At 43.1% G+C, this 25,791-nt stretch overlaps 1 protein-coding gene and 1 long non-coding RNA gene across 3 annotated transcripts in view; one reads left to right on the top strand and one right to left on the bottom strand.

Moving 5' to 3' along the window:
- The window catches only part of BCL2 (BCL2 apoptosis regulator), a 137,005-nt gene extending 118,162 nt beyond the window's left edge, over nucleotides 1-18,843 (top strand). For both annotated transcript variants that reach the window (XM_088676229.1, XM_035126345.3), the window contains one exon: nucleotides 10,173-18,843. In XM_088676229.1, the coding sequence (XP_088532355.1) occupies nucleotides 10,173-10,307 (135 nt within the window). In that variant the 3' untranslated portion in view covers nucleotides 10,308-18,843. The remainder of the gene's footprint in view (nucleotides 1-10,172) is intronic.
- LOC148684753 (uncharacterized) lies at nucleotides 11,676-24,756 on the bottom strand. The gene is made up of 3 exons (XR_015951645.1): nucleotides 24,599-24,756; nucleotides 17,702-17,822; nucleotides 11,676-11,859 (listed from the first exon to the last, which is right to left on the bottom strand). It is a non-coding gene; the product is annotated as an uncharacterized LOC148684753 (long non-coding RNA).
- Nucleotides 24,757-25,791: the final 1,035 nt, after the last annotated feature.

Below are 25,791 nucleotides of genomic sequence, written 5' to 3'. Positions count from 1 at the left end.
GAGCGTGCAACCCCAGAGTCGGTCACGACTGGACCTAATGGTCAGGGGTCCCTTTACCTTTACCTAACAGAACAACAACAACAACAACAACAACAACAACAACAACAACAACAACAAAGGCCTGTTCGCTGAATTTCATTGCCCTAATGTATGTGAACTAAAAAGCTGCTAGTTCAAAATCTGAGCTATAAAGCAGACACTGATATTAAGTAGAGCTACTTACCCTGTTCTATGGAGCCGCAACATTTTGAAAAAAAGGTCTTTCAAAAATCCTTTAAGGACAAGGAACATGTGTGCATACATACTTGGTACATGTACTCTGTGTGTGTGTGTACGCACGTGCATGCCTCACTTACTTTCAAAGTGGACGATGCCCAAATGCCCCCTGCTCCTTTCATGGTCTCCCAAGACAGACACATGCCAACGAGTAATTGAGGTGTTGGCATCCAGAGTAACTGAGGTGTGACTCAAATCGGTTCTCTGTGAATATCAGAATTATGAGACACCAGAGCAAGCACAACACAATGTCAGGCAGTCGGATCCTAATTGACACAAAGTCTGAGGGGTATATTTGCCTTAAAAATGCACACATACACCACGTAGGCTTTTTAAAAAAATTATTTTTAAAGCAACACTTGGCTCCCAGTACAAGTGTGTCGTTTTCAGGGTGTGACGTAACCAAGGTTTTGGCCCATAAAGGCAGCATCCTACTAAGCTAGCTTTCCCGCCTAGCAAAAAGCATTTCTGAACTCGTTTACTATTTGAGGGGAGGTCACGTGGGCCCACTGCTCGTATTGTTTATTTTTTGCTTCTAAAATGGCACAACTGCAGCTCAGTGATAGGGACCACACTTGGCAGAAGGTGTCCTGCTCAGTTTTCTAGGTCTCCAATTTAAAGCATCTCTAGTAGCAAAGATTTCTGCAGGGCCTTGGAGAGCAGGTGCCAATCAGGATAGGTGGGGGGAAGTGGGCTAGATATAATAATAATAATAATAATAATAATAATAATAATAATAATAATAATAATAATATGCTGCCCATCAGACTGGGTTGCCCCAGCTACTCTGGGCAGCTCCCAAGAAAAAAATAGTAAAAACATAATACATTACACACTGAAAACTTCCCGGCCCAGGGGGTTCTAACAGTAGCTTTCAAAGACCATGCAGCATCTCAAATGCAGTTACACACAATCAGAGATTATTATTTTTTATAATTAGGCTTCTCCTATACGAAATTATGGAGGAAGAGGGTGGAAAGAGGAAGGAGACATAAGCTGTTATTCTGTCACTCACAACTAGTTCTGCCTTATTATGAAGTGAGCTAGAGCCACGTCACATGAGTTTCCTCAAAAGCTGGCATTAGCATTATTTACTTTTGTGACTTGAGTCATGCAGAGGGCAGCATAAAAGAGCAGCAAGGTGAGTAGCTGCTCTCCGCCAAGCCTTGGGAAGACTTGCCAGCTTTTCATTCAGTGCAGTGTGGCTGAAGAGGATATCCTGTTGGACCAGTGATAACAAGGGAAATAAAATCACTTCCTCACCAGCTGTTTGATTCAGGTAGAGAGAAAGAGAAAAAAGGAAGTCGACTTCCTCTGGGTGTACACTCTGCCCACCACCCCCTCACTCATCAATGCAAAGTGCAGCACCAAAGACACCACTCACTCCCCTATTTTATATGCAGCACAGATCAATAACAGAGCGCTGAACTAGAGCAAATAGGAAGTTCTAGGTCTTTGCTGCATAGGAGCTGCATTTTAGTCCATGGTTGCCAATGGTACAGAACAGGGCGCTGCTGCCACTGATCTATTGTAGTGCTGCCTGTCAGTGGCATAGTGTGGGTTGCCAGTGCCCCTCGCAAGGAAAATACTGTACTTACTTGAATGTAATGTGCACCTCATTTTGCAAAACCTTGAAACCAAAAAGAGTATTTGCTGGTGAATGTAAATGTGCCGTCAAATCTAATTTCCGTTACGTAATTTGGCCAAAAAGAGGTGCACATTACATTCGAGTGAATACGGTATTGCACCCCCTAAGGCAAGTATTGTGCCCCCCTAAAGGGTGCTTCCATTTGGCACTGCTGCTGTTGCCAGATGTAGCAGCGGCAGGACATGCATGTGTGCCTCCTTGGGCTGGGGCACCACCGTGAGTCCCGCTGTCTGCTCACCTCCCCTGCTGGTGGGGGGCACTGTGCAGCCAATGGATGCCAGGGACCATCCTCTCCCAGCTCTTGCTTGGTGTGCTGCTCAAGTGAGGCAGGTGGGCAGGATGGCAGCTGCAGAGGTGTGCCCCTAACCAATTTTCTTTTGCACCCGAGGCAATTGCCCCATTAGCCCTCCTCACGCTATGCCTCTGCTGTCTGTTCCAATCGGCATAGGTCTTCCAAGCTTATTGCCTATTTTCAAACAGAGATGCCAGGGTTTGAACTGCCTACAGAGAACATGCACGTCTCTCTTTTTTGACACCTCATTTAAGTAAAACTAAATTGTGTGGAAATAATTGAGGATAGGGACTAATTTTAGATGTGACACCTGCCGTGTAAAACATCCCTTCCCCCAAACCTGTACCGATGTAGCTCCATCACCCTTTAAATGTGATGCTTAGCATAAGAGGGCTTCAACAGAAAAGAGTTTTTTAATGGTGGTGATGCGTGAGGAAGGCACCACATCAAATTGTGCCTGTGCTTCCGAGTAAATATATTTAAGAACAGGGATGCAAACCCGTACATCAGTAAAATACAGTCTGAAAAGCTACCATCCAAAAACCAACAGCAGCTTACAAAAAAGCAGCATCTCAAATAATTAAAGGTTGGGAGCTGTGGGTTTGCATACGCCTTCCATTTGGCTCGGATTTCTCCTGTCAGGCTTAACCAAGGCTCCCTTAACCAAGATCTGAAACCAGGATTTGAGGCTCCTTCCATAGTTAAGAGGGAACCTCATTAATTGACCTTAACCGTAATGCCAATGTAAAACTAAGCTAGAGGCTGGTGGGGTGGGGGGCTCCTGGGAGACAGAGGAGAGGGCTGGGTCTCTCAGAACCATGACTCAGATCTGCATTGGTTGTACACCTTGTCCTTTTTAGAACATTCCATTTGTCAAACATATGAATTAGGTGGCCAGAGCCAATGCCGTTTCGAAACCTTTTCTCCTGGCTTTCCCAGAGCCATCGTTCAGCTGTTCCATAACCCTTCCCTTGCGAAGCCCCTGCTGGCTTGCCAAGCCAAACTTAGGAAACAAATATGCCGTTAGCTGTTGGAGAGCTACAAATCTTTTACATCTGAAGCTGCTCCGTTGAACTCAGTGGGGCTTACTTTTGAGTAGGCAGCATAGGACTGTAATGCACATCTCTCTCATGGGCCTTTAGGCTTTGTGCTTGCACTCAAGCCAAAACATTTGCGCCAGATATTCCTCAGCTCCAGCAGCATAAATAGTTGTGGTGGACCACAGCTCAAGGGATGGGGGAGAAATTAGACTCAGTTTGCATTTAAAGGCAAACTTACCCATTCACACTTTTCAAAACAGTGTGCAAACTGTTGCACAGCCACCCTTCAAAATTCACACTTCTTTAAATCTTGCAATGCAGTTATCCAGCCAAGAATTGTGCGTGCAAAAGAAAAGGCATATACCTGTACAGGGATAAAGTGTGCATAAAAATGCACACATTAGTATAAATAACATACAAAAAGTATGTTATTACTTGGATTCATTCCAGTCTGGCTTCAGGTCTGATGATGGAATTGGAACTGCCCTGGTTGATGACATTTTAGGACCTGCCTTATTTTTGCTACTGCAAGCTATAAATGAATGGTTTTTATCATTGTGTTTTAACTATTGTAACTCTCCCTAGCACTATAGGGTGAAGGGTGGATTATTTTTTATTATTAATTCTATCCTATCATATCCTTATATTATGTTTGGAGAAATTGCTTTGCAAATATGTGTATGTATATTGGGCAAAAAATGCATACCAAAATTAGGAGAAATCTGCTGATGAATTTTCGTGAGTTTGGTTTTTTAATTGCAAACTGATGTGGAAAGGTGGAGAACTGAATCTGAGACTGGAAATAATGAGAAACAGAAACGGACAGGTTTGTCAATTCCTGCAATGCTGAAAGCTTTGTACAGTATGTAGAAAACCCAAGGTTGGGCCCATGGTATCTCCCATTAAAGGATCTCAAGTCTGGAACTAAACATAATAATAATAATAATAATAATAATAATAATAATAATAATAATAATAATATTCTGCCCTCCCTGGCCGAAGTCGGGCTCAAGGCGGCTAACATCAACCTTCTCTCTGCCTAAGGCCTTGAAGAACCAATGCCAATCAGAAAAGAGCAGTACCAAGTTAGATGGACCAATGACCTCACTTGATATAAAGCATCTTCATATGTTCTGATGGGATCAGTCTAGGAAGTCAGCAATGGTTTGTGTCTGCTCATTTCCTCTCCTTCCATGGGACAGAAGAGGGAGACACCAAGTGTGTAGCTGGTTGATCTGTTCCCCCAAACATTTCCCTCCTCAACCCTGCCCTCCCAAAGACTCTGTGAGACATCACCTATGCAAATCAGTGGGTCTTTTTCAGCTGCCCACCTCCCGCTTCCCTGTTGGTTTAGTGCGTAAAATGGGTCCGGGTGTTTGTTTAAATCAGGTTTTCAGACTTAAACAAATAGTGACAGGCTGTTCAAACAAGCTTCGGAAATAAGTCTAATCAGGATGTTTGAGAAAGCACCAAAGAGGAAAGGAAAGGACCCATAAAACAGTTACTTAGAATATATGGCGTAGTCGCCATAAGGTAGGCGTTGATGTTATTGTTGTCATAGTCTCAACAAGAACAGTGATTTCCCGCTGTGCATTTTCTGCTGATGTTTCTTTACCCGTCACCATAACTCAGAGCTTTAACATTGTCTCAGTGTCACTGTAGCCCACCCTCGCTCGGTCTGCCCTCTTTCATGCTTAGCACAGACAACCCACTACCTATGAGATTAAAGGGGGGGGGAGGCAAAACTGACAAATCAGAAAACAAGTCAATCTAATTTTGCAATGACTTCATCTTGTTGACTTCCGTAGCTTTAGAAATCCATAGATGAGCACCAATACTTGCATTTCCTCTGTCTTTATTTTTTTAAAAATAACCTTATTGGAATTGCATCTCAGTTGCCATTTGGCTGTCTCTTTTTAATCCAACTTGTCTACTCTGTTCCCAAAGCAAAGCATTGGCTAAAAAGATCAAGAGGAAAACTCTGCAGCAATGATATCAGAGTTCTGCAAGGTTTGCTTGCAGTCCACATTATAGTGCTGATATACTGTATAGTATTCAGAAGTGTTGGGTTTTTTGGGGTGAGCTCCCGTTGCTTGGTCCCAGCTCCTGCCAACCTAGCAGTTCGAAAGCATGTCAAAATGCAAGTAGATAAATAGGAACCGCTACAGCGGGAAGGTAAACAGCGTTTCCATGTGCTGCTCTGGTTTCCCAGAAGCGGCTTTGTCATGGTGGCCACATGACCTGGAAGCTATACGCCGGCTCCCTCGGCCAATAATGCGAGATGAGCGCGCAGCCCCAGAGTCGGTCACAACTGGACCTAATGGTCAGGGGTCCCTTTACCTTTACCTATTCAGAAGTGTTGGGTTTTTGGGGTGTGTGTGTGACTCAATTAGTTAAATAGTGCAGGAAAGTACATGACTTACAGTCCAGCATTAGTGCAGCCAAATATTAAGGCTATCGTTACACACACACACACAAAATTGTGGTGGTTTCTTTGGTTGTCTCATCCTGAAAAGGACTTTCTTTGGGGCAGTTTTACCCATGTCCTGTTTGTCACTAGATTGCTCAACACTTCACTGATTATGTATTTATTTCCCGGACTTGAATAGGGCTTTTCACAAAGCAGCTCCAACGCAGTTAAAAATCATAGAACAATTTAATTGGCATTAAAAAACAACAACGCAAATCAATAAACTGAAAGAACGAACAAGCAACCAAAGGCATGTTGGACTAGGAACCCTTCACCCTGCTTGTTGAGAGGAAGGTCCATAAAAAGTCTGTGGAAGAAATGGTCCATACCTGTGATCCTTGTAGAGGCCAGGCTCGCCTCTAAAAAGTAGGACCATAGGTCCCTTTGAATTGGAAATAACGCAGGACCCAAGGCGTTTAGGGTTTTGTGGGTCAAAGGCAACATCTTGACTTGAACCAGGAAGCCTCCCAGTAACCAGTGATGACTTGCTCATCAATACGAGGAAAGATTCCATTGGACAGCCGGTGTCTGAGGTGATGTGGAAACCTGATCATATGCAGGTCACCTCAACACCATAGCTGTCAAGTATGCTCCAATAACACACATGTGTGAATGAGCTCCTTATCTCCAATAACAGCTAAGATATATGAGGCGAAGTCCTTACACACCTTTATGAGGAGATGCGAAGCACCTGCGCACATCTAACCAAGCAAGTCCCTTTGTGGCCCAGACTTCAGCCATCTTGTAGCCATTGCTCATCAACACTGTAGATGGTTCTCCCATGCCCAGTTGTCCCTCATCTCCCCTCCTGCCCAACATTTCAGGAGAAAGCTAGGGACCAGTGGAGTATACAAGACCCTGTACATTTAAAAGGCTATTTCCTTGTAACTCTAGAAGCACATGTTTAACCATTTCCCCCCAACATAAGGTGAGGAGACCAAGGAGATGACAAGAGTCTGGTTGCTGCCTTTTGAACCATGACCTGTCCACTGCCTTGTTGATACTGTCTGTACATGCGCAGGCAAAGACAACTCAGCAACACTCTGGGTTGCAACCTGACAGCAGATAAAATGAAGGGCTAGTATAGAAACGTGTTGTTAGCTTTTTCCTCTATTTTAGACATTTTCTTCTTTTGATTGTTTTTATTAATGATACATCTTAACTAACTGGAACATAATGTAATTTAACTAATTCCAAATACTGTACAAAAGATTAAAACTTTTATGCCAGTTCATTTTTCTTTGTAATCCAAAAGAAAAATAAGGCAGCCTTGAAGCAGTTTCTTTCAGTTGAGGATATCTAACCCTGACTTCTGCAGACTCACGTGTAGGACTGTGGCGAATAACTTTTATATTTTGTATTAAAGGCAGTTCGTACTTGCTTATGTTAAAAGGATAATAATAGAAACAATAGGATATAAGCCAGTCTGTTTTGTTTGTTTGTTTGTTTGTCTGTCTTTTTGTAGAAAATAAATTGTGGAAGTTAACACTATTTCCCTGTTTGTCTCAGCTGAACAGGATTTGAGTTGCATAATGTAAGAAGCCTAATGCGCCATCTTGTGTCAGATGTTAGATGTGTCAATAATTGCTGTATCCAGAATCAGATGTCTGGCTTCAACCATTGTTTATAACAGGCACAGGCAAACTCAGCCCTCCAGATGTTTTGGGACTACAATTCCCACCATCCCTGACCACTGGTCCTGTTAGCTAGGGATGATGGGAGTTGCAGTCCCAAAACATCTGGAGGGCCAAGTTTGCCTATGCCTGGTTTATAACTTTGTACCTGTGACACAACCAAGCTCTGCACCTCCTAATCCTTAACTTGCTGGTGGGAGTAGCTTGGCAGGGTAAGCTGAATTTGTAGCACCCATCATTTTTGGGAGGCACTGTAGCGATAGACCCCTGTGCGTGTGCAGAAGTCCAACGTGCCCAGAGTTCTAGACTGGGAAGAGGGAAAAGATTCTACCAAAATGCTTCATTTGCAACTTATACTGTTAATTTATTTATTGAATTTGTATACAGGGCAGTTCACAACAACAAATACAAAACGAGATCACAAAGTACAAAACGAAACCTACCTCCCACAAACACATTTAAAAGGGCATAGATGGTTTAATCAGCCCAAGTCCTGGTTCTAGAGAAACGTTTTCACCTGGTACCTAAAGATAAGTAATGAAGGGGCCACGCGAGCCGCCCTGGGAAAAGCATTCCACGAGCAGGCGGGGAGCCACCCCAGAAAAAGCCCATTTTCATGTTGTCGCCCTCCAGATATCTTGTAGAGGAGGCACATGAAGAAGGGCTTCAGAGGATTATTGGAGGGTTTGTCCTTGATTTGGCGGTTTTGAGGGGAAGATTTGGAGGAGTCCCATACGGTCAGAGAATGTGCCATTGTGCCTTGGGTGAGGTAGAATCCACAGAACACATTCTACTGAGTTGTCCCTTTTATAATGATTTAAGGCAACATCTTATAGACCCGTATTTATCTCAGTTTAGTTCCCGACCAAGAGAACGGCAGGCAGCATATTTGCTCAACAAGCCCACTGGGAAAATAACCTTCTCAGTGGCTAAATTCCTCTTTCTGGCGCTCAAGTGTCAGAAACATATAATCGAATGTCTTGATGTGGGTTATCTGTAGGAGGTTTAGTAGCGCGGTCATACCCCATTTATGTATCCCTCTGATGCCTTCAGTTTTATATTTTTATATTTTTATGTATCCCTCTGATGCCTTCAGTTTTATATGTTTATCTTTGTATTGAGAAATGTTTTTTTGTTTCTGACTATTGGTCGAATAAAGTATTGAGATGAATACTATTGGAGGGTCCAGGTCAGTTCATATGTGGAGAAGTTGTCCTTGAGGTATTGCAGTCCTGAGCCATCTAAGGCTTTATAGGTCAATACCAGCATTTTGCGTTGGGCCCAGAACCTAATTGGCAGCCAGTGCAGTCAGTCCAGGATCAGTGTAATACGTTGCAGTAATGCAACCTAGAGGTTACCAGAACATAGACAACAGAAGTTAGGCTATCCCTGTCCAGGTAGGGGAACATCTGGGCTGAAGGCACCCTGCATCACCAAGGCTGCCTGAGCCTCAAGGCACAGCGATGGATCCAGGAGTAGCTCCAAGCTGCCCACTGACTCCTTCAGAGCAAGTGTAACCCCGTCAAGAGCAGGCAACATCCCATCCAGCCATCTGGTCTAAGGAACCACTCACTAAAAGTACCTCAGTCTTACCTGGATTGAACTTCAGTTTGTTGGTTCACATCAAAGTCAATCCCGAGGCAAGGCAACAGTCCACCTCATGACAGGTTTGGTTTTATAGTTCAGCTGATGTCAAAGAATCCCTTGGTTTGTTGTGGATGCTTGCACCATTTTCTGTTCTAGAATTCTGGCCTTCTGATCTTTGGGCAAGGTGGGGTTGTAGAATGGAGTTCAACAGAATGCTTCTCCTTCTGTAGAGCTGGTGTTATTTCCAATTGCTTTTTAAGTTACTGCTTTCATTGAAGTTTCCTGCAATATGCTGATATATATATATATATATATATATATATATATATATATATATATATATATATATATATCACACATCTTTGTTTCATATATTGAATAACCACCCAAACCTCTGAAGCATTTTTATTTGAACCTTTTGCTACTGCATTGTATCTCAAGCTCTTATTTATTACTAAAAATGCCTCTAATGCAGGCATCCCCAGACTTCGGCCCTCCAGATGTTTTGGACTACAATTCCCATCATCCCTGACCACTGGTCCTGTTAGCTAGGGATCATGGGAGTTGTAGGCAAAAACATCTGGAGGGCCGCAGTTTGGGGATGCCTGCTCTAATGCAATCATTTTGTCATCTTGCTTCCGCTGCTCATATCCCGGATCCTGCCTGCGATTCCACTTTTCCAAATACTTCACCAAAGGCCTCCAACTCTTCTGTTTAAAAAGTTCATCATTTTTGTCTCTTGATTTTGTTGTCAGCTTTGCCGTTTCTGTATACAGTCATACCTCGGTTTAAGTACACCTCGGTTTGTGTATTTTCAGTTTAAGTACTCCGTGGACCTGTCTGGAACGGATTAATCCACCTTCCATTACTTTCAATGGGAAAGTTCACTTCAGGTTAAGTACGCTTCAGGTTAAGTACGGACTTCCGGAACCAATTATGCTCATACCTCGGGTTAAGTACACTTCAGGTTGAGTACTCCATGGACCCGTCTGGAACAGATTAATCCACTTTCCATTTGCTTTCAATGGGAAAGTTCGCTTCAGGTTAAGTACAGACTTCCGGAACCAATTGTGTTTGTAAACCGAGGTACCACTGTACATAGCCCATTACTTAACTTGCTCTGTTGTGCCAGCAGGTAACACACCCTGGGATTACAGGGTGAAAAGTCATGTTATGACTATTAATAATAAACAAATAATCCTGCCCTCTCTCTCTTTTACTTTAGGATGCTTTTGTGGAGCTCTACAGCAACAACATGAGGCCTTTGTTCGATTTCTCATGGCTGCCTCTGAAGACAATCTTGAGTCTGGCTGTTGTGGGCGCCTGCATCACCCTTGGAGCTTATCTGGGGCATAAGTGACTTCAACCAACTTGTGGCGAACTGATGAAAAAGTCTTTTTTTTAATTGAAAAGAGAGGATCAGAAAGCATGAGAGCTTTTTTTGCTTTTGTTTTTCCTGTAGCATAATGCTATTATTTTATGAGCCAAGTATCTTTCTGTCTAAATATTAAATCAGCTACCCTGTTTCTCATATTTTAAGACATACCCATAAAATAAGCCATAGCAGGATTTTTAAGCATTCAAGGAATATAAGCCATACCCCGAAAATAAGACATAGTGATAGACGCAGCAGCAATGCTGGCCGCGGCAGGAGGACGAGGAAAAAAATAAGACATCCCTTGAAAATAAGCCATAGTGGTTTTTTTTGAGGAAAAAATAAATATAAGACATGTCTTATAATATGAGAAACACGGTATTACTGCCAAAGGGAATATTCATTTATTTTTTACAATGCAGGAGACGAATTATTTATTAAAGATATTTTACATTTAACCTGCTATTTTCCTGAAATTCTGCAAGTTATACCCATGTGCATCTTTACAACGGAAGTTCAAGGACACTCCAAAGATCTTCAGCTTTCTTGCAAAATGCCGCTGGACAAGACTATTTTTTATCACATTGGACTATAGGGCACAAGAGACCGAGGTGTTTCATCCGCAGGAAAGACAGTAAATGGGCTACTTGCAGAGGTGTAAATTTGCAGTTTTTCGCTCTGCCCACTGAAGGAGGAAGCTAAATCGCAGCATGGATGAGATAGGAGCAATTTCAAGCCAGTAACGCCTTTGGGATATAGCAATTCGACATGGTACCTATCCAGAGCAAGAAACAACGCGAGGTTCAGGCCAGTAATATAGCCCATGTAGCTCATCAGCTCAGGCGCAAAGCTGACATCTGGGAATACGATTTCATCCCAACTTGTGAAGCATCCCGATATATGTACTGTTTTGTGCCACTCGACACCACCGTAGGTCATCGTTGGGAGGATACCGTTTGTGCCTCCTCAAAGCAACGATTTGAAACGATTTGAAATAACTTCGGAACTGCAGAACAAATATTCTGTTTATAGAGTGTATTCTTCAATCCTCACTTTTACCACGCAGCCATCAGGAAACCGTAAGTGCCTGCACCTGCCTTGCAGGACCTGGAGCCTGGATGTTCTGGCTCGCATCCCCACTGGAGCTAAGAGTCTACCCACAGCTGATCCTGCTTTTACTCTCTGATTTCTTCTTTGCTGGGCTGGGCTGGGGTGGTGGTCTTAAAAGCAATTCACTTTGGTTGCTGAATAATGCATCTCGAAGCCAAGAGAGGCCCAAGAATTGAAATCAGGTGACAGAGATTAGCTCGGATCTGCCATTTTTTATCAAAACAGACACACACCACACCCAAATTAAGTTCTTTCCATTTTATTTTTCTCTTAAGTGGAGCTTTATTCCCCTCAATAGTATTGCGCCCTGGTTATTTCTTTAAGGCCGTCTTCAAAAGGATCAGGAATGCATCCATTGCCTCCATCTGCATAGGCTCACAGACATCATCCAGTTCCCTAAGGTGCCTATTGCCTTTTGTACGGAAACCTGGGGAGGAAGAGGGGAGGGAGAGGGGAATCCTTGTTTTTAATCCTTTTCAATAAGATGAAAGCAGAGTACTTAATAAGACCACTTTTCTGAGAGTACCTTATTTTATTTTTTAAAAAATCCTAAACACGTAGCATGAGATAGATCGCTAGAAGCACGGCTGCCATCGTGGTTGAGCATCGCTGAGAGCCTGCCATGACCCACTGCTGATCACCAGAGCCCCCGGGCCCTATACTTAGCTATTGCTGCGAGCTCACCTGTCCTCACAAGTGTGCAAACAGAAGAAAAAGAAGCACCATTCGCTTCCCTTGGCCTTCTCCTTCTGGGGCAGGTGTGTGGAAATTGAATGGGCAGTGGTGAAGGAGGTAGGCTTCCTCAAAGATGTGGGTCCCTTGAGGGCTTCTTGGTGTACTGCAGCTTTGTAAATAACAGAAGTTACTAGCCTGCCAAAAAATAAAAAAGCATTAGCTTACAAAGGGGCTAGTAGCCCATTCTTCCATGCTGGCTGCAGAGGGAGGGTCATATGCTATACTAGCCAGTCAGCAAGCTAGTAAAATGAATAGCCTTCTCCCAAGTAGACCATTGATGGAGTGAGCTGTCCTTGTTTTGCCAGGCCACTGACTTGCTTATAGGGAATTCCTGGTCACCTACACTGACCAGGCAAGCTGTTAATGAGGCTGGTGTTGCAGAATCTTCATTGCTGAAGGTACTTAAGAGCAAGTTACAGCTGAATGGGGTTGGGTTGCCTGAGGTGGACTCAACCCCTAAAGTAAAAGAACTGGCAGGGTGGTCTCTTCCCCAGTGCTTCCAAGAGGGTCCTTACAGTGGGTTCAGTGCTTCTCAAACATGCATGCAAACATGTCTGTATTCACTCCCATCTATATATATATATATATATATATATAGAGAGAGAGAGAGAGAGAGAGAGAGAGAGAGAGAGAGAGAGAGAGAGAGAGAGAGATTTACCCCTTCTGAGGAAAGTCCAATAGGAGAGGGGGGGAAAACCTGTTGGTAATGACATGTTTGTGATAGCTCAATAACATTTAGCAAATTAAGCTCCCGCCTAGAAGCACCTCTGGTCATGTATTCAAATATATCTACCACTTTAACAAAGGCAACTCTAGATTGGATGCTTTGCCGTAATGGCCAGTTGTTGATATCAGTGTAATACATTAAGGGGGGGGAGGCCAAGGGGTCAAAAGAAACCCATACATACAGTACATCAAATGCTTTCCTGCATGCTCAGGACAGTTTTTGCCTCTAGCATCAGCTCTTATTACAGCATAGGGCTGGATCTACAAAGATCTGTTAAACGTTACTAAATATAACGTTACGTAATGTTCAGTGCAGTTTTCCATTGCCAGTGGTTCACTGCTCTGCAGCACCCTCTGGTGGCACATTTTAATAACACATTTTTAACATTATAAACCACGAGTGTAGATCTGCCCTGGGATTCTGCACGGGGCGGGGGAGGGGTGATGCCCCACCAGCCCTCATGAGCAGTTTTGTGATGTTGCTGTGGGGAGCCAGAAAAGTCTCAGCATATACAAAAAGCCAACTCTCCATTAGTTCTTTGGATCCAGTCAATGAGTTTCGGGCCATATTAATGCGAGGGCTTTTTATTTTATTTTTATTTTATTTAAACAATACATGCCCCAAAGGAACAAAATCTAAATTAGATGTGATGGACATGTCTGACTCCTGTAAAAATTTCCATCTTTAAAAAAACCTCCCCTGTTTATAAAACTGTACAGAAATGGATTTTATACATTAATATGCATCCAATAATAAATATCTGGACTGAAGTACAGTTGCTTTAACACTTAAGATGACATAGCTAGATAAATAAATAAAGCGAAAGAAAGAAAGAAAGAAAGAAAGAAAGAAAGAAAGAAAGAAAGAAAGAAAGAAAGAAAGAAAGAAAGAAAGAAAGAAAGAAGACAGCTTATCAGATCTGAGTGAAATATCTTAATTTTGTGGCATTATATGCAAAAAAAAATCTAGGGAATGTAATATTTTCATTGCTTAAGGCTGTAGTTTATATTATGTCTTCAAAGCTGCTTTTTAAAAGATGGGCAGAATCCACCAAGGAGCCACTCTTGTCCAGCTCCCAGTCATTTAAATGGAGCGTGTGCGAGAAAAGTTCCTTGGGGAGTGTGCCCAGTGTGTTAATGCATCTCAGCATTGCTGTAGCTACTCTGCAGTTATGGCACTTGTACCCGTCATTTCAGGTGCGACAGTAAACTAAGCTTTTATGCTTCACGGCAGAAATAAATGTATAAAGGCATTTGTTCAAACTTATGTACCTTAGATACCATGGGTTAACTTCACCAAGTTGAAATGCTTAGCTTTGCAAAAGCTGAAATGCTTATGAATGAATGTCAAAACTGTGCATTTATAAGGAGCAGTTCAGAGGAAGCTAGGCACACCTTCATCCTAGGGGACTCAACGGCTTTAAACATTTCTAAAATTTACTGCGTTGTCCGAAGAGTAAAAAACAACAACACAACAACATATGGGGGTAGGAATCAATTGTTTAACAAACCACACCCTTCTGAGAACCCAAGTAACTACGCTACAAAGGAGGTACCTATGTGTTGCATAACACATACGGTAGCTTTCCATGCGCCATTGAAGCTGCAGTATTAAATGATTTTCATCAGTGTTGCATGCTATTCTATTCTATTCCAATAACTTCACCAAGGGCTGGTTCACATATCACTTGATCTTTCCTCACTTGGTTGCTTAGTACTTAGCAACTCTCACAGCCCAGGGGTTCTATGCTAGGATAGGTGCGTTTAGTGGTTTAAGCATGCCTAACTCTGCATAAGATGAGGCTTTCACGTTCAATATGCAACCTGTCTCTGTTGTAAAGTACTGTTTGGGTTGGCATCAAGTGATGTGAAATTTCTATCAGTGGCGAGTATGCACATATATCGTCACAGCCAATAAGTAATGGTCATATGTGTTTGAAGTAGCCCTTTCGTTCAACTCTCGGTGCAAACATACCCTAGGACAGCATCCTTCAATCTCGGGTCCCTAGATACTGTTGTATTACAAAACTCTCATCATTCTTGACCATTCGGCAGCAACATCTGGGGACCCAGGGCTGAAGACACTGCCCTAGAATGGTGCCCAGGGGTCGCAAGGGCGTGATGAGGAACAATAGCAGCATGGGAACAACCAGTACTGCACCATATCCTAAACCTGCTGAGACGTGTTGCAGTACGACATGGGAGAAGAAAGGGCATCCTGTGTCCAAGATCTGTACTTTCTCCCGATCGCCCTTGCCCTTGAACTGTTGCAACATGCTTGGCAGGCAGAGAATCTGGTGCCATACTTCCCAACTTGTGCAAGGCAACCATTATGCATGGGTCAAGACGGCAGCAGCTTTCGTTGTTCTGAGCCAGCAAATAGGCTGGGCAGCCTGACCCTAAGCAATGCAACATGGAGCTAGGTTCAAGCTCTCTATTTAGCACGCTTCAAATGGTAACTGCAAACTCCTCATCATAAATAGTGGGTTACGGGCCTCAAACATTACCAGCAACAAAGAATTGGGTCTTTTTTTTTTCCTTTTTAGCTGAAGGTTTACAATTGTCAAAATGAAATGGTAATGAGAATGAACTATATGTCTGTGCTGCTATTCAACCATGATTCTTTGAACAAAGTTTTATTTTGTGGCATCACCCAGTTCCGAGACTTTTCAAAGCTGCTTTAGGTGTAATTTGAAGTAGTCACGTTACAGGCATTTAGGTAGATGCTGACAATTGATGTTTTATTGTGTCTCTGTCCGCTGGGCTTCTCAATATCGTAATAGGTGTTTGCCAGAGAAGGTCAGGTGTGCTGTTGGTAGTCTATATTTTATGCAGGTGATCATCGGTGTTCCCTCTTCCCATCTTTGCTGCAGAATTGTACAGTGTTGTGGCTGCACTAGCTATAAGGACAGTTGATACTGCTAATAGTCATGTTAAACATATTTAGAAAGGTTGAATGTATATAAAAGCCTGAAACTGCCCTTTCCCTGAGCTTTTTCACTGTGACTGGCAGCCTTTCCTGGTTTCACCTGGTACATTGTTTTGGTTTAGGGGTGGGGAAGCCCTGCAAAACATCAAATCAGTAGCACTTTGCCCTTGCACAAGGAACCAAGACTCAAGTGACTCCCCCTAGGCCATGCCATAATTCCACAGCAGAACTGACGTTTCCACAGGAGTCTCTTGCTTGTGTGCTCATTTATACTTATACACTCAACCAAGCTGGCTCTCATTAACCTTGTGCATAATAACCCAGTTCTGAGGGGCCAGTTCTAAAAAAATGAGAGTGCTGAGAAAATAACTGCACATAGAAGGAATCATAGAATTGCAGGAATATGCATCTGTCCCATACTGGGATCAAACCTGCAACCTTGGCGTTATCAGCACCATGCTCTAACCGTGCCACAGGTCCTCCTACCATGTGAAACTGATGGGAGGTAGTTAACAGTGAAGCTTTTGCGGTATCTGTGAATGGGAAGAAGTAAGAAAATGCCTCCAGAACAGTCCTCCATGGCCAAATACATTGTGTGCAGGCTTCCTAGGAAGCATTGAAGATCCCCCAAGAAAAAAAGAGCTATGGGAGATGGACCAAACTATCCTGCCCAAATACACACACACACACACACACACACACACACACACACACACACACACACACTGGAATCCTCAGTGACTGCACCCCACCCCCAAATTTGGTTAGGTTTCGCGTGCTCATATTCCAAAGCTGTGCTGCTCCAGTATTAACACTGAGCTGCAAGCAAAATACACAGGCACCCCTCTTCCCTTCTGCATCAGTTTCAGGTGTAATAAAGCCAGCATCTAAAGATGGCAGAGCGGCTCTCAACGACAAGTGGGTCGGAGTGCATTGGGTTTCAACTTTGTTTTTGGAGGTTTTTGTTTCACCCCATATAGGCTACTAAGGACCAAACTATAAATGATCTTAACTGTTGGAATGTATTTAACATAGGTATTTTTGATTGATACTGGGATGGGGAGGAAAGTGAACCATTCCCTGCCCCTCCATGGTTCTGATGAAAATAGCTAACCCACAGCTAAGGATGAGAGAGAAACTCCCCTTTGCTTTTTTCCATTTTAATTTGCACTTCCCCAAACAATACGGGAACTGGAACGCAAGCTATCCTTCAGAATTCACACGTCTCCAACCAAAATGTAGAATGTTAGGGGAAAGCAAACAAACATGTACATTAGGAGGAGTGTGCCCTAAAATGCTGGTGAATATTTGCGAGGACTTTTAAAAGTATCTCAGATGTATCAATGTGACATACTGAACTTAAGGTTGGAAAAGGAAGAAACGGAAATCAGAGCTGACAGCCTTGTCCCACCCCTATCTACAGCTGCTTTCCCCAGGAGGAAAGCTTCCACTAAGTGCCAATGTATGGAAGCTTCCCTGCCAACTCTACTAGCAGATTTTGAGGAGTGATTTCCATTGGGAACACGGCAGGTGGGGAGAGTTAACCACCACCACCCCTTCCCTGAGCACCACTGTCCTCCTCCTGATCACGAGGCCAGAGCCGTTATGCAGAAGAAGAAACAGCTTGACCCTGGACCTCCGGTGTAGCTCAGAAGTGTTTGCTGACGTGGCACTGGGAATTTGTTTCTGCAGATATCGAATGGCTATGCAGCTGTGGTTTATGTAAGCCCCTTTTCAATAGGTTCCATTTGACCCCGGAGCATTGCGGTATGATGAGCCACTAACTACTTTCCAGTGCTAAACAACAACAGCAGCAAAATGGAAGCAGCATGCAGTGGTGCTACATGGCTTGGGTTCTAGCAGGAGAAGTTAAACAGACCTTCCATGTTCAGAGGCAGTGGGTGACGCAAGAGGGCTTCATTCCACAAAGAGAACCACCAGGGTTTGCATCAGTAGGAAGGCTGAAACATTTCTGAAAGCAGCAACATTTTCTTTTCTAACTGGACTGAGAGAAAACAAAAGATGAGTTAATTTAATTAGCAGGGGGAAGGGGTTGTTTGTTTTTTAAATGCTTAAAGTTAATGCAGCTTCATCCATACACAACTTCCAGCCACGCTGGAACACTCCCTTAATCCTGCAAAGGTGTCTACGTACTTTTCCCTCAGTTAAACCATCAAGGAAGGGCACGGTCCACTCATAAGGGCTGCCGCAACAGTGATACACAGATGTTCCAAGCCAGTGTGGTGTAGTGGTTAAGAGCAGTAGACTCGTAATCTGGGGAACCGGGTTCGCGTCTCCGCTCGTCCATATGCAGCTGCTGGGTGACCTTGGGCTAGTCCCACTTCTCTGAAGTCTCTCAGCCCCACCCACCTCACAGGGTGTCTGTTGTGGGGGTGGAAGGGAAAGGAGAATGTTAGCCGCTTTGCGACTCCTTAGGGTGGTGATAAAGCGGGATATCAAATCCAAACTCTTCTTCTTCTTCCAAGCAGGGCTCCTGCTACCACCTCCCTCCCTCTCCATCTATCCACACACATGCAGGCAGCAATCATGGGACATTATGTATGTTTCTCTCATCTCCCCACCCAGCCATCCCTCTATGCACCTTGCAAACATTTACTTGCAAGCACAAGTAACTTGCACTGAGCAGAGAGGAAGGCTTGATGATGAAATTGGAGCCTCTTGCACAGTTGCTACTTCTCATTTTTCCACTGCACTGCAAGCAGGTTAGCTGTGCAAATTAGCCATGCAAGTGGACCGTGCTCGTATTTTTCTTCTGTTTCGATTTTAATTAGCACCAGCATTGCTGTAATACACAGGTCTAGTTTATTTCCATGTTTTGGATGTTGTATGTAATGGTTTTGTTTTTTTAAAAAAAATTGTTTGCCTGTATATTACCATTTATTAAAATAATCACATCGTTTTATTTTAAAGTCGACGTAAATCATGCTGCCGTTAAACGTTCCATGTCTTCAGCTAATTTTGTGTGAGAGAGAAATAAAATAAAGCACACTGTGAGATGTCGGCTTTTGGTTTGATTCCGAGTACTGGAAAATTAACGTGCTGTTTCCATAGACCGTGGCCTAATAATTAAAGCGAGGCCAAAACATCCATTTCCACTTGGCAATATCATCAGATATTTTTTTTTGAACCTGTGGAAAATATATTGCATTACTAATATTGCACTCTGCTTTGGTCAGTTTTCTTATTTCCTTATACAGTCTCAAGATACAATGGAGTGCCACTCCGGGGGTGAAATCAAACTACTGCAATAACAGCACCAAAGTGATCTCCCTAGGGTGCAAGCCTGGGCAGTGTGTATAGAGGTCTTGGCCTCTTCCTCCTACTAGATGGGCTACCTTCCCAGGTTGATGAGCCCCATCTGCCCCTCACTCCCCTCTAAGCACCTGCAGAAACTGCCTTCTTGACCATTGGACCCACTACTGGTCTCAATCACTCGATCCCCCAGAGGTTGTCTTCATATGCAGGGCAAATCCCTAACTCACTGAGGGTTTGAGAGCCATATGCGACCCTCACCTGGTTTAGCCAGCCAGTCAAAGCTGGGGTGTGGCCACTGTCATATACTGACAACTTCTAGGAGCCATAGGTGAGAGCTGAGTGCAGGATGGGGACCAAAGGTGGAGTGCAGGATGGGGACCAGAGGTGCTACCTCTCACTTGATTGTGGGCAGCAGGGCTTTGCAGGGGACTCTTGGGTAGGGATGGAAAAGAGATTTGATTTTTTTGTTTGTTTGCATTTTAATCAGAAACTACCCAACTCACACTTCTCAAACCAATATGCAAACCGAAACACAGCTTTCCTTTGAATTCTGCACATCTCCAATCAAAGACGATGTGCAAAAGTACGTATATTAGGTTTAAGTGTGCATAAAAGAGCATATGTTAAATGAAAATAACATGTACTGGGGAAAATTGCTTGCAAAAGAAGTGCACATTAGTTAAAGCTGCATACAAAAAAATGTGTTTATTAGGAGAAATTTGCACTTCAAATGCTGATGAATTTTCAATGAGGAGTTCACCAGAATCAAGTAGCTGAAAAAAAATGTGGAGAACTGAACTTAATCCTGGAAAAAATGGGAAACTTTGAGAACCAAAATGGACAGATTTATCCATCACTACTCCTGTGGAAGCTTGGAAAAACAGCAAGAAGAGGCACAAGCCTAATTTGATCCACCCCCCTCGATCCCTGGGTGCCTTAGCTGAAGTTGAGTATCAGCTGGAGAAAGCTGGGAAAGAAGACTGAGAAAGAATGATTCACACACATATGACTCAGAGCACTAAGCAGCCCAAATGATTACAGGCCTTGCACAAATCTCACGTGAGGAGCATACAGGCCACCCATTGAAACATCACCACATGGATGACAAATGCCCCCCTCCATAAACAACCCTAAAATGTCCTCAAGAGATTCCATACCAGGAGTGACTGCAAATGTACAACTGGTTAGGCTTACTTATCAGATTTTGCATGGTAAGAGAAAATCCAGATTAAACAAAGTGCAGGCGGGCATTTTGATGATCTCGTGTGGACACACTGAAAGAGTTCTGCACATAAGCAGCACAAAGTCCACAACAAGCTGCTGTGTGAAAGCACCCACTGGCTGCTGGCCAGCAACATCCTTAAATATAACTGCAGCAGCTACCCATGCGATGCAATCAGGCTGAGCAAAAAAATAGCACATTGGGACATTACAAGCGTAGGAGGAGGAGAGTTTTCTATGGGAGTTACAGTGGCAGATAACCATCTCCTTTGCTAGAATATCCAGGATACCGTAAATCCAAGATCTCCTTTTAAGGCTAATTAACACAGTTTTTTCATGACCCCCAAAGGTCACTAGGAATGTACAGCCAAGACATGAAGAAGACTCACTATGTGATGGCAAAGTTTCACACACTAAATATCGCTAGACACCAGTAAGGGCTGGCTGCAGTTTTGAGGGACACCCTTTGTCAATGGGACACCACCACCCCACTACACACAAACTTGCCTAGTAGCTACCGTGCAAGCCACCATCTTAAGTTCCCACAATATATTGGAGCACTCATTGTAGTGTTCCTCTGAAACATACTGTATGTTCCAGCAAGGACCCAGATGAGGCATCAGCACAAGTGGGCCCTGGCGCAAGGCCCAATGTCAAGGACTATTTGTTCATGTATAAAAGTATTTATATACCTGCCCTCTCACAAAATATCAGGCTGGTGTAAAATATCAGGCTAGTGTAAAAAAAAGTTGTTGGTTTTTGTAATAAAAAAAAACCCAGTAAAAGCTCTTACATGGGGAAGCAATTTTTTGTGGCATTCCCACAATTACTTTAACCTTTGGTCACCAGGATCTGCTCTGAATAAATAGCACAGAAAAGTGGTTTTCAAATGCTGAGGGAGCCTTTCCCATGTCAACTTGGCTGTTGGAGGGAGCCCTGCATGGCCACCTTGAAAACCTTGCCATGTTGTAAAAAGTTCTTGGGCACAGTTTGGGGGCTGGCAACCCAGGGCAGGACATTCTCTGTGGGCAGCCCTTAAGCTGTGGAATTCTCTCCCCACAGAGGCCCATCTGCCACCTTCATTGTTCTATACAGTGATACCTCGGATTACAAACGCTTCGGGTTACAAACGCTTCGGGTTACAGACCCAGAAGTAGTCCATCTATCAACCAGTCTTGCCTGCTGAGCCTTTAAAGGAGATCCCAGGGATCGAACCTGCATGCAAACTATATGTTCTTGTCGCCGTGCCACCATTTCTCCCCAATATGAAAGCCACTTGCTTAAAACTGGTCCCATCCCTTGCCACCCATCTCCTTTAATATGGAGCCCTAACTCAACCCCATTTTATGGGAAACTAGCTGGATGCAGGGAGAATTTTGCATTTCAGCTCCCGCCAGTGTGAGCTGACTAATCCTACCAGGCAGATGATATCTCCTAATCTAAAATCTTCGTCTGGAAGGGATTGCTTGATTGCAAGAGCTTCCCTTCCATTTGCAGTTATGCAAAGATAGAACTGGCGACGGACCAAAGTGCTCTCTCGTGTGGCTGTAAATTAACGTTACTAGTGGAAACTGACAGGAAACTCCTGCAAATTGGGGTTTTGCTCAACATCTGGAGTCCAAACTTTTGAATTCCCTCAACATGTATGGATAAAGCAGGTGATGCTTTTTCTCCCTTCTTAACATCCTCTCCTCATTACTGACTTCCTCCTGTCCGAGCCCTTGAATTTTACAAGGCAGGTTTTCTTTACTCGTCAGTTTTCTGTGTTCACAAAACCAGCTGTTATTTCTCCAAAAGAACATTCTCTCCACCCCACCCCCCAAAAAACCACCCGGTCGCCATGCACTTTCCATTGTATAATTCAGTTGTTAACAGAACACAAATGCTTCTCACATCAGCTTCCCTCGCAAAAAGCTCTTAGACTTTAAACATTTAAACATGGCTTGACGTGAGAAAGGTGTATATTTGACATAATTTTGTTACAACACCATAATGGAACTTGTTTTGCAACTTTAATCATCTGAATTCTCTGTCTTTATTCCCATGTAGCCTCCGGCACATCGTCATTCGTTTGTTTAAAACGGTTACATACCACACTTCATCGTACTAGATTTCTGAGCAGTTGTACAAACATGAAAAAAATGAACAATACAATAAAACACAACCAGAATAAAAGCACCAGATGAAACTGACAGATAACTCCTTAACCAACAAAGCTGGGTCACAAGCCATCTAGGGCTTTGAAAGTAAGTACCAAACAGCACCCTGAAAGCAAACAGGTAGGGCGAACCTCTTTCAAGACTGGAATAATGTAGGCAAAACCAGCTGCACCAGTCAGCTCAATGTATGAGGGCGTATGATGCTCTTAAGCTAAGCAGATTTCAAATGTGGACTTGAATACCACCAGGTAAGCTGCATAGATATTTCCAAAGAGAATGGAATTTCAGTGTAAAAAGAAAAAGAAAAGAATTAACCTTATAGTGACTGGCTCATCCTTCACTATGAAATATTATTTATGTTCTCGCTTTTGCTATCCACTAATTTTCTTCCAATATCACATTTGCGCTAAGGATTTACAATACTACTATTTCTTACCTTTCTCTCTCTTCACTTACCCAACTTTCTATTGTATGCCTAATTCCCTTGAAAACTCTGCCAAAACCAATATTCTGAGTTTTCATGTTCCTCAGCCTCTCTCAACAGAATCACTTTAACTTGTTTGTGGGTTTTTTGTTTTTGTTTTGTTCTCAAGATCAAAATATTGAGAAACTGTTTACTTCTTCTTCCCCCCCAATATGTCCCATCTGGTTGCGAAGTCCTTCCACTTTCAACTAATCAATATAGCAAGGAATTTGCTCTTTTCTATTTAGAGAGACTCCCAACTTTTCAATACACAATTTTATTATTTCTCAAGTCGACTACTGCAGCATTCAGCCTCCCGGCTACTATGCTTAATACCCTTTGGATTTAGATGTTGCCACCTATTCAGGTCATTCCTCAGCTTTTCACGGGAATCTCCGCTGGATTCATTATGGTTATTGTACTTCCCAGTGAGCACAGACACCTTCTCTTCTCTAATCCTCTTATTTATGATTTCTGTGCAGTTTTAGCAGTGAGAGCTGCATAGGAACAGATCAGCTGCGAAACTTCCAAAACTCTCCCTGATTTGTCATGTGGGATATCCCATCAGGGTCATGGCTGAAAGCAGTTTTGATTTCTGCTCATGATAGAAGGATAGGAAATAAGTACAAAAGGGAAGATTGTTCCCGTTTCCCCCCCCCCCAACCACCCTCCAGCAAACCGGAACTATGCAAGGCAAAAATAGACATTTTGCGCATTTTATTCCTGTGGATTAAGAAGGGAGAAAACCAGAGGTTGTTGATAGGATAGCTAGTCTTCTTCAGTGTTGGCTTTAAAAAAAGAATAATACCAAACTACCTGACTTTTGCAGCATGGGATGGTTTTTACAGAAATGCAAGTCACCTTACCTGAGTTTAATGTCAAGGGACAAAAGGCAGATTGCTGAGGTTTTGCAGGATGAAGCCATTAGGTTGTCTACAGAGAAAATTAATCTATCTTGTCCCCTGGAAGACTATACAGCCCATTGCTGCATTCAGTACATGCAAGCTTCTTTATTCTAGATTATTGGATGAGAGATATACTCCTTAGTTTCAAATGTATAGGTTCAGATTATCAGCAAATATGAAGATTCCTTGGACCAGTAGTTCTAGTTACTTTGGATTCCCCCAGTGTACGACTCAGAATAAAACCCCTGAAATGTTGCTTGCTTGGCCACTTGACCTTTCGAGAGATGACCAAAACGCATGTTCCTCCTCAAAACCTTCGTTCTGTGCTTTTAACCTTTAAAGCCATTTGTGGTCTGGGACCTTCGTAGCCTGGGACTCTTATCCCTAAAAGAGCTTGCCTAGGCAGTCCTATCAAGCAGGCTTCACTGCCCTAAATCTACAGCCTGGTTGAGATGATGACAATTGGGAGCAGGGCCTTTTTGGTGAAGGCTCCAAAGATTCAGAATCACCTGATGAGGTTAAGAAACTACCCTTCTTATGAGGATTTCTGAAGAGCTCTAAGATCCTCTTTTCTCACTTAGTATTTAGTTGCCTGAGTCCTCCTTCTCTTTTACTTTGAGCAGCGGATGCTATTTTTTATGTTCCATTTGTGGGATTTTGCAATCTTAAAATTGCATTACTTTATTTTTATGCACTGCTTTGAGCTAATTTGGGGATAGGCATATATTTTAAGTAAACAAATCTAAAATTACCTTTCCTGTTCCTGCACATTGCTTTTCCGCTGCAGCTGCCTAGCACCAGAATTTCCTTCCTCTGGTCATCCAACTCTCTTCTTCTGTTATCATGTTCAAGAACCTCCTTCAGATACAAATTCTCACCTGGGCTTTCCCTGATAGGACTTCCCTTCCCGTTGCTCTCTAATCTTTCTTTGTCTTTAAATAAACTGTGGGCAGAACTGGTTTCACCTTGAATGTATGTAGTGTGTCTTGTGCTCTTGTTTGTTTTATAAATATGCCTTCAGGCCAAGTCACTCCAACACGATCCCTTGTTTTCGGATCAGCAGCACTGCTACTTGAAACAGAGCAATTTCGTTGTTTGGCACATTCCAAATTACAAGTGTATCCATTCGTTTGTTGCATTTGGAACATATGGCCCTCCGCACTAAGGGTGATAAACAGTCTTACCTTGGAAGTCAAACGGAATCCGTTCCGGAAGTCTGTTCGACTTCCAAAACGTTCGGAAACCAAAGTGCGGCTTCTGATTGGCTGCGGGAAGCTACTGCAGCCAATCAGAAGCCATGGAAGCCCCGTCAGACATTTCCGGTTCCAAAAGAAAGTTCGCAATCACTTCTAGGTTTGCAGCATTCAGGAGCCAAAATGTCCAAATACCAAGGCGTTCAGGATCCAAGGTACAGTGGAATCTCGGTTTATGAACACCTCGGTTTACGAATTTTCGGTTTACGAACGCCGCGGACCCATCTGGAACGGATTAATTCACTTCCCATTCCTTTCAATGGGAAAGTTTGCTTCAGTTTATGAACGCTTCAGTTTATGAACAGACTTCCAGAACCAATTACACCCATGCTTCGGGTTAAGTACGCTTCAGGTTGAGTACTCCGCGGACCCGTCTGGAACGGATTAATCCACTTTCCATTACTTTCAATGGGAAAGTTTGTTTCAGTTTATGAACGCTTCAGTTTATGAACAGACTTCCAGAACCAATTGTGTTCATAAACCATTGTACAGTGGTACCTCTATTTACGAATAACTCTACTTACGAATGTTTCTACTTACGAATGGAGCTCCGTCCGCCATCTTGGATGCAGTTTAGATTTTTTCTACTTACGAATTTTTAGATAGGGTTGCTTCGACTTAAGAATTTTTTCTCCCAATGCATTCCTAAGGGATTCGACTTACAATTTTTTTCGACTTACAAATGTGCATTC

Source organism: Zootoca vivipara, chromosome 8 (genome assembly GCF_965207765.1).
Source record: "Zootoca vivipara chromosome 8, rZooViv2.hap1.1, whole genome shotgun sequence".
Classification (NCBI taxonomy): domain Eukaryota; kingdom Metazoa; phylum Chordata; class Lepidosauria; order Squamata; family Lacertidae; genus Zootoca; species Zootoca vivipara.
Note: the sequence above shows the minus strand (reverse complement) of the source record. Positions and strands in the feature narration are given on the sequence as shown.